We start from the raw sequence: 12,628 nt of genomic DNA, 5'->3' as shown, positions 1-12,628 counted from the left end.
TACCAAAATAGAAAAACATATGTCGAAATTAAAAATAACCAAAACTAGCACCTTGTCGACCTCTGGTGGGCCGAAGGAGGGCCTGTCGGCCGGCGGGAGGCCGAAGAGGGCCGGTCGGCCCACTCGTGGCCAAAGAGCCTGCCGTCGGCCCACGACTGGCCGAAGAGGACATGTCGGCCTCCAGGAGGACGAAGTGCCCTTGGAAAAGGCCGACCGCCCGGTACCTTCTTCCTCCTCTGGCTCATCCTCTCTCTCTTGTTTTCAAAACCGATTTTGCCCCCCCCCCCCCTCCGATCTCCTCCATCCTCTACCCATTTTCTATTCAATCCGTTGAAACAATAGATCATACCCATCTCCACCGGCCTAAGGTCTCATTTTGTGTCATGGGGTAGTTTTTTGTTCGTTTGGAGGAGCCATGGTGGGGTGCTGGAGGTGTAGATGCTGAGGAGGTGGTGTGGTGGAGAGGAAGAAGAAGGGGACACACGCGTCGAAGTTATATCGATTTTTTTTAGTTTAAGTTATTTTTTATTGTGCGTAAAATTAGTTTATGTAGTGTAGTCATTTTAGTGTATGTGTTGGTAGTGTAAGTTTATTTAGTTTACTTAGTGTAGTCATTTTTAGTATATGTTTATTTAGTTAGGTTTATTTTAGTGTAGGTTTATTTTAGTGTAGGTTTATTTAGTGTACGTAGGTTTATTTTAGTATAAATTTGTTCGTTGCGAATAATGAGAAGTTGGCAATGTGTGACAGGTGAAAATGTTGTAATTGCAGATATGGCTTCGTATCCGTTTCTTAATGGTAATATCGATAGAGGGCACCGAGGCGCACTTATGAAATCTGGCACGAACTTAGACGTGTTTATCACTCGCACCCCAAAGTCTAACTGGATGATACACCCTGCATGGGTTGATAGGCATGTGTCGGTATAATGACTTACTATGTTTGACATCCTTTTGATAGCCGTTAACTCTATGCTACATTCTATTTATTTTATAGGTTAAGTTGAGCTCGACTTATACCCTTGGCACGCCTGGTTGAGGGTACATTGGATGAGTGGGTTCATTATCCGGAATTGGATGAGGCAGGTGAACCAATAGAGTTACACAAGAGGCAAGTTACACGTTTCTCTTACGACACGTCGCTCCTTACCTGCTTCGTAGATATATGGAGACGAGACACACATACATTTCACTTTCCCTGAGGAGAGATGGCGCCAACTTTACACGATGTATCTTACTTGTTGGGATTATCTCTGGCCGGTGCTGTCAAAGGTCCTTTAGAGGTAGAAACTGGTTGGCTAGCATCGATGCAGGCCCATTTTCTGGCTGCGGTGCCAACTACTACGGTACTAGACAACGATCGTCACGGGCCTCATTTTAGGTGGTTGAGCCAGTTTCAGATTGTCTCCTTAGGATATCCCAACGTTGAGTTGTCAGAGGCACAATTTGACCTATCCCTAGAGGCATATATTATGTGGTTGTTCCGCAAGATGATGTTCACAAGTTCCTTCCACGAAGAATCATGGAATTTACTGCTCATCCGACCATGTCTAAACAGAACATGGTATAAGTTACCTTCACTGTTGTGAAGAGCAAGATCAATGTATGTGTCACCCCTCCGAATAGCTAAAGCTCTGCACTCCTCAATGTACCGAGCAAGATGTGATCTAACACTGCACGGAACATACTACAACAAGAATGGAAACAAACATCATAATCATATAAACAAAAGCATTCGAATACATTCCAACCAAAACAACATCAACCATATGCCATAGATAAACAAGATATAGAATCTTACAACCCGCCTTGAACATCGATCCAGCACAACAGTGAATACAAACGCACCGGAATAAAAGGAAGAACAAGGGTCACCTACAGCTCAACAAAATAGGCAAGCCATTTACCTGCAAACTAATGATGACCAATAAGAACTGAATTGACAACCGAGTTGAAAGTTAACATTTGATTGAGTTGGAAGAACAAAAAATACCATAGACCTGTGGAGATAGCCCTGATCTATTATTTACGCGGATTGGATACAAAAATGGGTGAACGAACAAAAAGATCGATGCAGGGATGAAAGCACCAGATAGCAACGAGAGTTGGAAGAACAAAAAATACCATAGACCTGATCTATTATTTACACGGATTGGATAAAAAATGGGTGAACAAACGAAGAGATCGATGCATGAAAGCACCAGATAGCAACGAGAGTGAGAGATGGAGATCGATGCATGAAAGCACCAGATAGCAACGAGAGTGAGAGATGGAGATCGATGCATGAAAGCACCAGATAGCAACGAGAGTGAGAGATGAAGCTGGGGAGCCTGGAGGACGGGAAAAAAGAAAAATATGGTCAGAACAGAAAGGAAGGAGTGGGGGCTTTATCTATGGGCTCTTCGGCCTCCTGAAGGCTGACGGATCTTTTTCAACCAACCATGGACCGGCAGGCTCTTTGGCCACCCGGTCCTCTTCGGCCCCTCGCCGGCCGACCGGCCTCTAGCGGGGCGCAATTTTTGGTTATTTTTAATTTCAACATATGCTTTTTAATTTTGGTACAAAATAGATAGTACTTTTGAAAGAAATCAACTTGCTCCATGGGAAGACCAAAAAACAGAATTGCATTCAAAAATAGACTTGTACTTATAAGAGCTGATAACTGAGGCTGCATGTCTCAAAACAACACAACATCGAAGTATACTCCTTCATAACAGCGGCTGAGTATCAGATCAAATATTTTACACTGTTTCAGTTTGGCAAGCTTGATCGTCATAATCTCGGGGGCAAAGCACTAACAAATAAAACAAAACAAAAACCCGGATACACGGCGCAGTCAAAACTTTGACGATTCCCTGTGCCTTCTTTCATCTCTCAAACTCCCGTCAAAAATAGATTATACTCTTATAGATCTTCACCTCCTGTTAAACCTCCCACCACCGCCTCCCCTGCCTCTTCCACCACCAAATCGCCCGCCTCCGCCCCCGCCGAATCTCCTTCCACCACCTCCACGGCCAAACCTCGACCCACCAAAGTTACCCTTGGACTGCTCCCTCTCTTGCAAGGCTGGCAGTTGCTTCACTTCATCAATTGTCAACCCGGCTGCGTTCTCCGCGCCTGCAAGCAAACATGAAGCAATTTTGAGCAGCTGAGGTTGCAATACCCAATACACAAACAACGTGAAACGCATTCGAATGTAAATTCAGTCAGACGTAAATTACAACAGCACAAACCAAACAGCGTAAAAAGAGTATACCTTGAATGTAATCTTGAACCTCTGCTGAAGGAACATCAAATACAGCGCTTGTCCCGTCAGAAGTGAGGGTTATACCATGTACGCTTGAAAGCCTATCTTCTGGCATGAACCTTTTCAATGTACTAATGACGAACCTGCACACAAAATACATTTTCAAATCAATTCAAAATCCAAAAAGATCGAAGCAATTCAAGATCCAACAAGACATAAAACCCAAAACTTGCAAGCACAGTAGTTACTCACGATGGTGTATACATCGATCTGCCAGTTTGAAGGTGTAACGTAGTATGGTTCTCCATAGATGAAAGCAAAGATCTCTTCTTTATGTCAGTGTAGCCCTGAGGAACACATTTTTTGTTAATTAACCCATCAACACTAAGGGTAACAGTACAAATATAAAACTATAAACAGACTTACAACTGCCTTTGCCAGTGCTTTGGCTAGTAGATCGACTGCAGACATGCTGGAGGAGCTTAGCAGTTCCTCTGCTTGTTGCCGAAAAACAGGAATAACACTGCATTGTATCCACCCACATAGTTAATGACACAATTCAATCTAACACAGAAACTGTTTAGCCCAGATATTAACGAGTTAAAATACATTACCTGTCAGAAACACTTGAAATGGCCTCTGCTGCTTCATTGCCAGCAGATTGTGCCACATCAGTAGGCTGCGGTGCAGATATATGTTCAAACTTCACCCCAGACTCCCTCTCTATTCTGCTCACACCGAATTTATATCTGGGATCAAAAAGCATGACTGCAATGCCAGTATTGCCAGCCCTCCCTGTCCGACCTGACCGATGTATGTAGGCTTCAACATCACGTGGAGGTTCACACTAGAGATTTGGAATATGATCAGTGACAGAGCTAATTCTCAGAGAAGTTAATAAACGGCAGTTATTAGTATACCTGAATGATAAGCTGCACATCATTAATGTCAAGGCCTCTTGCTGCCACATTTGTAGCAACCAAAACAAGGAACTTCCCGCTCCTAAATCCAGCAATGACGACCTGCATAATAATCCGGTAATCAGTAGCTGTGTTTGATAGTTAAAAGCACATTACAAATGGATGAACAAGCAAACTACTCCCTCCATCTCAGTTTATAAGTCCGGCACGTGTACTTAGGTCGTTAATTTGACCAATTTAATGATAAGCATATATTTAAAAATATATATCATTAAAAACTTTAGATGTTCTATTTTCTAATGATATAATTTTTATATTAAACAATATATTTTATATCAGGCAAATTAACAACCTAGGTACACGTGCGTGCCTTCTAACTGTGACAGAGGTAGCACTGGAATCAGGACTCTTAAATACTATAATATCCAGCTCAACTGGCATACATAACATAAATGATATATTCTGATAGAGCTCAATCAAAATATGTTAGTTACAAAAATTGCAGAGGAACAGCACATTAGCTCACTTCAAGCACATTGGGCATGAGCATGGTCAAAACCGAATCACTTACTTCACGTTGAGCTTGTGCGATATCTCCATGCAGGGCACGGGATCCAGGAATCAAACTAGAGAGCTCAGATGCAGATTCTTTTGTCTCGGTGAAAATAATGGTACGTCCTCCACTGAAACCAGAGATTAAAAATACAGTAAGAACTTGTGAGGTTTGCATTAGTCTATCTGCGAACAGGATGATCATTTGGTAGAAGTACATACTGGCTGTAGCATTTTATGATGTCTGGAATAATCTGTGACCTTGCGGCCTTGTTGCAAGGAAGAGCAAGATGCCTAACAGATGCACTAGCTTTCATTTTCTCATTGCCAACAAGATCAACTGTTTTCCTGTCGGCTTTCAGGAAGCTCATTGAGAGCTACAATCATTCCACAGTATAGTCAGTTCACATGCTTGTCAAGAAGAAGATTATCAACAGAAGTACCATATCTTGCCAAAGTGGTTCATACCTTCTTTACCCAATCAGGTAGAGTAGCACTGAACAGAAGCGTCTGTACTTTAGTAACATCTTCAACCTTGCCTGTTTAAAACAGTGAAGGAATTTGGATTAAGTTGGGCAAGTTAGATGCGACACCATACAGACAACTTCGTAGAAAGAACACCTAGTAGTATTACAAGGATGTAGACATACCAAGAATAAGCTCAACATCGTCCTTAAACCCCATGTTAAGCATTTCATCAGCCTCATCAAGGACACGGAATTTCAAGCACCACAAGTTGAGTTTGTTCTTTTGAATAAGATCCTGCTCAAGGAAGTGATGTAGCGAGCATTAGAACAAATTAAGAGAGATATAGAGCAAATGAACCAGGATCAACATAGCGGAAAAGTACCTTGACACGGCCAGGAGTCCCAACAACAATGTCAACCCCGTTTCTCAATGCATTCTCTTGAGGGCGATAGGGGGAACCTCCATAAGCACAGCATGTAGAGAGCCCAAATGTTCCACCATAGAACTCGAAGTCAGCATGCACCTGAATTTTGTTGGGAATATCAGATCACAGAGGATTTAGAGGAAGGATCTATCTTCCTTGAGAATCAGAAAGTAGTGCATACCTGATTGGCTAGCTCTCTGGTTGGCAGCAGAACCAAAACGCTCGGAGGCCTGCCGTAATCAGTCCTTCTGGTTGCCTTGTGTGGCCCATTAACCAATGATTCCAATATGGGTAGAACAAAAGCAAGCGTTTTCCCCTACAATCAACATGAAAACAGTTTTTTTAGGAAAGATCACATGGGCACAAACACAAACTGATCCTCATGTCTAGGCCGCCAAAATGGTTGCTTCTTAGGGTCAGAAAGAACACCTAGAACGATAACTACAAGCAATGTTGCACTGCACAGACCTTATGAACTACTGTTAAATATTACCACTTTCCTAATAACAATAATTGCATAAAACTGTCCCATGTGAACAAAAGGCGTGCCATTCCGAAACAGGAACAACCATTCTCCTCTAATCCATGGAATTCTAGCAATGATCATGGTCACAAATTAGAGATTTATTCTCTTTAAAACAATGTAAGCGCAGAGGAAACTACAGTATAACCTAGCTACACCTAGTTCCTACTCTAAATCAATCAATCAAGTGACAAATCAACCAGCCAAATGAGACAAGAGGATGAGAGGAACACTGACCTGTCCGGTGCGCGCCCGGCCGACAAGGTCCTTGCCGTCGAGGACGAGGCCGAAGGTGGTGGCCTGGATGGGGAAGAGCGCGTTGATGCCCTTGGACTTGAGCTTGTCCTTGAGCGGCTCGGAAATCCGGAAGTTGGCGAGCGCGTTGGGGTCGGCGGGCTCCTCCTCCTCGCCGCTGGCGGTGAGCTCCCCATCGTCGTTGGCCGGCTCCTCGGCCTTGGCCTTCTTGTCCTTCTTCTCCTTCTTGGCCTTCTTGGCGGCGGGCGCCGGCTCCGACTCGGAGCTGGTGCTGCTCTGGCCCTCCTCGTCGGAGGAGGCCGGCTCCTTGATCTTCCGCTTCTTGTCTTTCTTGTCCTTCTTCTCCTTCTTGCCGGAGGCGGCGGCGGCGGCGGCGGCTGCCTCGGCGGCGGCGGCCTCGGCCTTGAGCTGCTTGCGCTTGGCCTTCTTGGAGGCGGAGTCGTCGACGGCCATGGGCTCAGGGACGGCGGCGATGGAAGGCATCGACGGGGCGGGGGCGGCGGCGGCGGGGGGGTGGGGAGGGTGGGAGGCTGGCAAGGGATGCGCAGCCGGGAAAAGAGGGGGAGGAGAGGTCCGCGGTCGAGAGGTTTATGTAGTTACGACGCGGGGGATGAAACCCTAGGCCGTGTGTCGCTGACAGGTGGGGACAGGGGGTTGTTCGCCGGAGGTGATGACAGGTGGGGCGCCACCGGCCAAGCGGTGGAGATATTTTGCGGCATGCGTGGCCGTTGCGTTTTGTTTTTTTTTTTTCTTCCTTTTATGAGAGGGGCCGTTGTGTTTCGTGAATCGTCCACGGTGGAATGCGTGGGACCTGTCTCCTGCTTAGAGCGGTTCCTCGGGCACCCTTTAGAGCATGCTAATTTTTTTAAAATATTGCACTTTTTTATTGTTTTTAAAAATATTGCATCATTTAAAAAAACAAAAATATAACGGCCTCAGCCTAATCGAAGCCGCTTCAGTCGGCCTAGCAGTAGCCGAGCGCCCCTAGTCGGCCACGTGGTAGCCGATTATTGGCCGGGCCACGTCGCTCCCGCCAACTCGGTCAGGATGGTGACGAGTCGGCCTTGGCGTGACCGATAGGCTTTTCGACCTTGGCGAGGCCGGAGCCAACTACCTCCCTCCCCTTCTTCCTCCTCCTCCTCCTCCTCGTTATCTCTTTCTTTCTCTCCTTCTCCTCTTTCTTCTCTTCCCATCCGAAAACTCTCTCATCTCTACACTAAATCCTAGACGTTTTTTCTCACATTTTCCACCATACTTGTATTGTATAGGGTTAGGGCAGTCAAACCATTCGTCCCACTCGCGATGGGGTAGTTCGTACTGGTTGTGTTGACCATTTTTTGGTGCTGGTGGTGGAGGTTGAGGTGGAGGTGGTGGTGGCGGGGGGGTGGTGGAGTGTGGGTGAAGGTTGTGGTTGTGATGGAGTTGGAGGTGGTGGTGTTCGTCGTTCGTCGTTTATCGTTCCTTCGCACGCTTCAAGGGTAAAATTCAACATTTGTTCCCATGGCGTTGTTGAATAACTTTTAGATGCTCCGGTAGATTTGGGAAATATATTTAGGTTTTATAATTTTTAGTTAATTCGGAAAATGTCAATTAAGTTGTTTAATCATTTTAGCCGCTCCGGTAGATCTGGAAAATATATTTAGGTCTTCTAATTTTTAGTTGATTCGGAAAAATTAGGTTTGTCCCTTTTCTAAATTTTGTCCTTGTTGAATAATTTTTGAAGTCAACAGAGATGTCTGATTTAGTGAAGTTAGGTTTTTCACTATGGTCCTGCTACTGTTCAAACAAATGAGATGGGAGGTGATCTTAGTGAATTTCAATACATTGAGGTGCGAGTGACTTCCCGTGAAACATGGTCTATTAGTCAGTTGACATAATGGCTGGCCGGATGTTTAGGGTTTAATATTGAAACACATACCATCGGTGTTCATGCATTATGGACCCGGTCGAGTTCAAATATTTACTTTTATCTGAAGCACATAGAGCGGGACGACCAGTGGGTGCAGTGTTAAAAGCTTGCGGGCGCAAGGGATATAATCCTGCCGCCTTACTGCTCCCCGTGCTGAAGCCGGTGACTGCACCTGAAGCCGAATGTAGTTACGATTATGGCCACAGCAGTGAAGGGGTGCATGATCTCACTACGGACCACTTCCTTCTAGTAGTCAACATCTTCAAATGCATAGGCCTATGAAATAGAACTGGGAGTGTCATCTATGAGATACACAAGAAAATCATCATCAAAGGACTTTGCAGTCCTATGTCTCTTGCTCCTCGTAGGAACTTCATTGTTCTCCTCCACATAATTTCAAAGTGTTCCATCGAAATGGTAGGTTCAGTAATTGTAACTAATTCATGATTCGATGAATTAGGCTTCTCCTGATTAGATGAGGTAGACATATCCTTTATGGGAAAGATATCTTCGAAGAAATTCGCATCATTCGACTCTATGATTGTACCGACATGCATGTCAGATACCTCAGATTTTACAACCAATAATCTATATCCAATGATATGAAAAGCATATCCCAGGAAAACACAATCCACAATTTTTGGTCCTAGCTTGCGCTTCTTCGGAATTGGCACATTGACTTTCGTCAAACAACCCTAGGTCCGTAGATAAGAGAGTTTTAACCTTTTTGTCTCCAATTCCTCGAATGGAGTTATCTCTTTGTTCTTTGTGGGAACTCGGTTTAGGACATGACATGTAGTCAATATCGCCTCCCCCCACCATGCCTTGGAGAGACCCGATGTGTCTAACATGACGTTAACCAAATAAGTTGGTGTACGGTTCTTTCTTTCGGCTATCCCATTTGACTGAGGTGAATAGGGAGGCGTCCTCTCATGGATTATACCATGTTTCGCACAGAAAGAATCAAATTCATTTGAGAAATACTCTCCGCCACGATCGAACCTAAGCCTCTTGATCTTTCGATCAAGTTGGTTTTCCGCTTCAGCTTTATATATCTTGAAATAGTTCAAAGCCTCATCCTTAGATTTTAGAAGATACACTTGGCAGTATCTAGTGGAGTCATCAATTAATGTCATGAAATATTTCTTTCCACCTTTCGTCAAAATGCCATTCATTTTACATATATCTAAATGTATGAGCTCTAGTAGTGCAAGGTTTCTTGTTTCGGGAGTCGTGTGAGACTTACAAGGTTGCTTAGCTTGCACACAAACTTGACACTTAGATCCCTTGATAGTGGTGAAACTAGGGATTAAGTTCAATTTGGCTAGTCGCGACATGCAACCAAAATTAACATGACACGGGACGCGAATGCCACACATTTGATTCACTATTGTTGCAAACATGATTGACAACTTTATTGCAAATATATGTCAAGGATAAACGGAACAGGCCTCATGACTCATAGCCTTTACCAACAAAAGTTCCATACTTGGATATTACAAATTTATTTGACTCAAAGACAAGCTTGTAGCCATCTCTACACAGAAGAGATCCGCTAACAAGATTTTTATTGACGGAGGGGACAAAATGCACATTATTCAGCCGCACGATCTTCCCCGAAGTAAACTTCAGATCGACCGTGCCAACACCACGAACATAAGCACTTGAATTGTTGCCCATCAGCACGACGGAAGTCCCTACGGTCTAATAAGACGAAAACATGGAAATATCACCGTATACACGCACATTAGCACCCGTGTCAACCAACCAATCGGGGAAATGACATACTGAAAGAATAGTGAAAAATATACCATACCCAGCATCCTTCACGTCAGTGTCACCAATGACAACACTAGCGGTCTTGTCGCCTTTCCCATGTTGACGCTCGTCATAACGGTTAGGGCAGCTGGTTGCCCAATGATAAGGATCTCCCTAGACATGACAAACACCTTTCTTCTTGTCAGTCTTCTTCTTGAAGTTGGTGTGCTACGAAGCCTTATTCTTCCCATCTAACTTTCCCTTACCATCAAACTTGCCCTTGTTCTTGAAATTGTGGGGCTGGAAGTTTTTCTTTTGTACGAGATTGGCACTAGATCCTCCCTCAATACCTCGAGCATGTGTGTCTTTTGCTCTCGCCTTTCCTTCCACATCAAGAGTGCTAATGAGATCCAAAACGGAAAATTCCTCCTCTTATGCTTCAGTAAGGTAGTAAAGTTCCTCCACGACGGAGGAAACTTAGTGATGATGCCTCCGACAACACACTTGTCCGGTAGCATACAATTGAAGTGCTCAAGTTCTCTAGCAAATGATTGTATCTCGTGAGCTTGCTCAACCACGGAGCTCTCTTCAGTCATCATGTAGTCATAGAATTGTTCCATGATGTACAACTCAGTGCCAGCATCCGAGACCCTAAACTTGGCCTCGAGTGCATCCCATATATCTTTTCCATTATCAATTGACGCATAAGCATCAACCATGTTCACACCAAGAACACTCAAGAGAGTGGCCTTAAACAGGGTATCCATTTTCTGAAAAGCTTGTTCCTGTCGAGCATCACAATCTCCTTCAAGTTTGCCAAGAGTAGCGTCATAGCAGCTCATGGTTTGAAACTATAGAATGACTCTCACGCGCCACCTGTTATAGTGGATACCCTCAAACATAGGAGGTCTCATGGAAGCAACAAAACCAGTCGGGGTAAATTGCCTATTATAAGGTTTTTGGATTGTTGGAAATATGAGCAATTTACCATAAGATTCTATTAATAGAAAAAGTAGATAAAACATGACTACCTTAATAGAGATGAAACAAGGCAGGTAAAATAAATATGAGACAGTAAAAGATATGTGCACATATGATCTAGAAGAAAACATATATAAAGTTGTTCTATATATGCAAGAAGGCATCTGAAAAGATGAGCAGAAACATAACATATCTAGAAGAGAAACTAGAGCAAGAAGTTGCGGCGGAAACTCAAACGAAAGGAACACGAGCATGTACTGAGTTGCAACAAGAGCAGACTTGGTGTTGGCGTTGTCATTGGCCATGTTACCGAAGAGGTGGTCGACGTCGGGGAAGAAGTTGTCGTCCGAGAAGTGGTCGTCGGTGTCCCTGATGAAAGCCAGTAGTCGTGCTGAGCGCTCCCCAAAAACCTTATCGCCCTTCTTCCGTATAGGACTCGAAGAGAACGAGGGACATGAAATGAACAAACAACAACTGAAAAGGTGCATCGTTCGTGTTCAATCTCCACTACAACAAAAACTTTCGGCTTCCGAGTGACCTTTCATATACCAGTCATACGCGACAAAACTTTAGTTCGGCTCATTCCCGCAACCCAAGGCGCGGCGCGGCGCTTCGCGACGAGGCGGGCGGTGGCGGAAGAGGAAGAGCGCGCATGTATGTCTTTCTTGTTGTCAAGCTCATACATGTGTGGAAACATCATCCCTTGTAAGGAGGTCCAACTCCCACTAAACTATCAATGTGAGACTAAACTTTATCAACTCTTGCCTTACACGAATGAGCTGAGTGTGCTTGTAGGATTTATTATGAATTTCTAAAATTATTGTTAGGCTGGCCCAAAATAGATAAAATTCCAGCACCTTTCTTTCCTTGTGGGGTTTGATGTTGCCCCAACTTCAAACGCAGGACATGTTGGATAGCCGAAGACATAGTCTGTTTGGATAGGTTCTTAATTCTCATTGCTCATGTTTGACATGATATTGTCCTCAAATTATCATGATTGAAACGGTATATGCAACTAATTGCTAATTGATTCAATGACATATGCAAAGGTATTGTCCGACAAGGAGAAAAAGTGTACTTGTCCTGCTTTATCATTCCATCGAACAGGAGGTGGACAGACTAGACGCCTCCGATGCTCGTTGGAGATGCGACGAGTCACACACATTGTCCTGCGCCGCTTACGTTAGCAAAGAAACATCCATGACATCGGTGAAGGATAGGGTACACGTTGACGCCATCTAGGACGACAAATGAAGGCTGGTGGCATAGACGAGGGGGAAGGATGAACAACGACAACAACTCAGACATGCAAAATGGTGGACGAACGCATGATTAGGGTGATGGATTTAATCAATTTGATGCAACTAGCAAAAAGGCCCGTGCGTTGCAACGGGAGAAAAAAACCACCATCTTCAATGGCAATGACCATATTGTGTTCATATCTCATCACATGATTTCGAAAACTTGTTCACAAATGCAAGATTTTTTTTTTCATAATTCACAAGTTGAAACAATGTTCATATTTTTAAAAAAATATCATGGTTATCAAAAAACTTGGTAACTCAAAGAATTATTCTGAATTTCAAGAAACA

The 12,628-nt window shown here is 44.0% G+C and overlaps 1 protein-coding gene across 1 annotated transcript; it reads right to left on the bottom strand.

The window, feature by feature from the left end:
- Positions 1 to 2,679: 2,679 nt before the first annotated feature.
- Positions 2,680 to 6,903, bottom strand: LOC123399988 (DEAD-box ATP-dependent RNA helicase 7). Its single transcript, XM_045094378.1, has 13 exons — positions 6,371 to 6,903; positions 5,792 to 5,926; positions 5,569 to 5,709; positions 5,369 to 5,480; positions 5,187 to 5,257; positions 4,941 to 5,095; positions 4,738 to 4,849; positions 4,167 to 4,268; positions 3,861 to 4,093; positions 3,673 to 3,769; positions 3,499 to 3,593; positions 3,256 to 3,389; positions 2,680 to 3,116 (listed from the first exon to the last, which is right to left on the bottom strand). The coding sequence occupies exons 1-13, from the start codon at positions 6,869 to 6,871 to the stop codon at positions 2,914 to 2,916; spliced, it is 2,091 nt and encodes a 696-aa protein (XP_044950313.1). The 5' UTR covers positions 6,872 to 6,903; the 3' UTR covers positions 2,680 to 2,913.
- Positions 6,904 to 12,628: the final 5,725 nt, after the last annotated feature.

This window comes from Hordeum vulgare, chromosome 5H (assembly GCF_904849725.1).
Source record: "Hordeum vulgare subsp. vulgare chromosome 5H, MorexV3_pseudomolecules_assembly, whole genome shotgun sequence".
Taxonomy (NCBI): Eukaryota; Viridiplantae; Streptophyta; class Magnoliopsida; order Poales; family Poaceae; genus Hordeum; species Hordeum vulgare.
The sequence above is the reverse complement of the archived record's forward strand: the minus strand, read 5'-3'. Positions and strand labels throughout refer to the sequence as shown.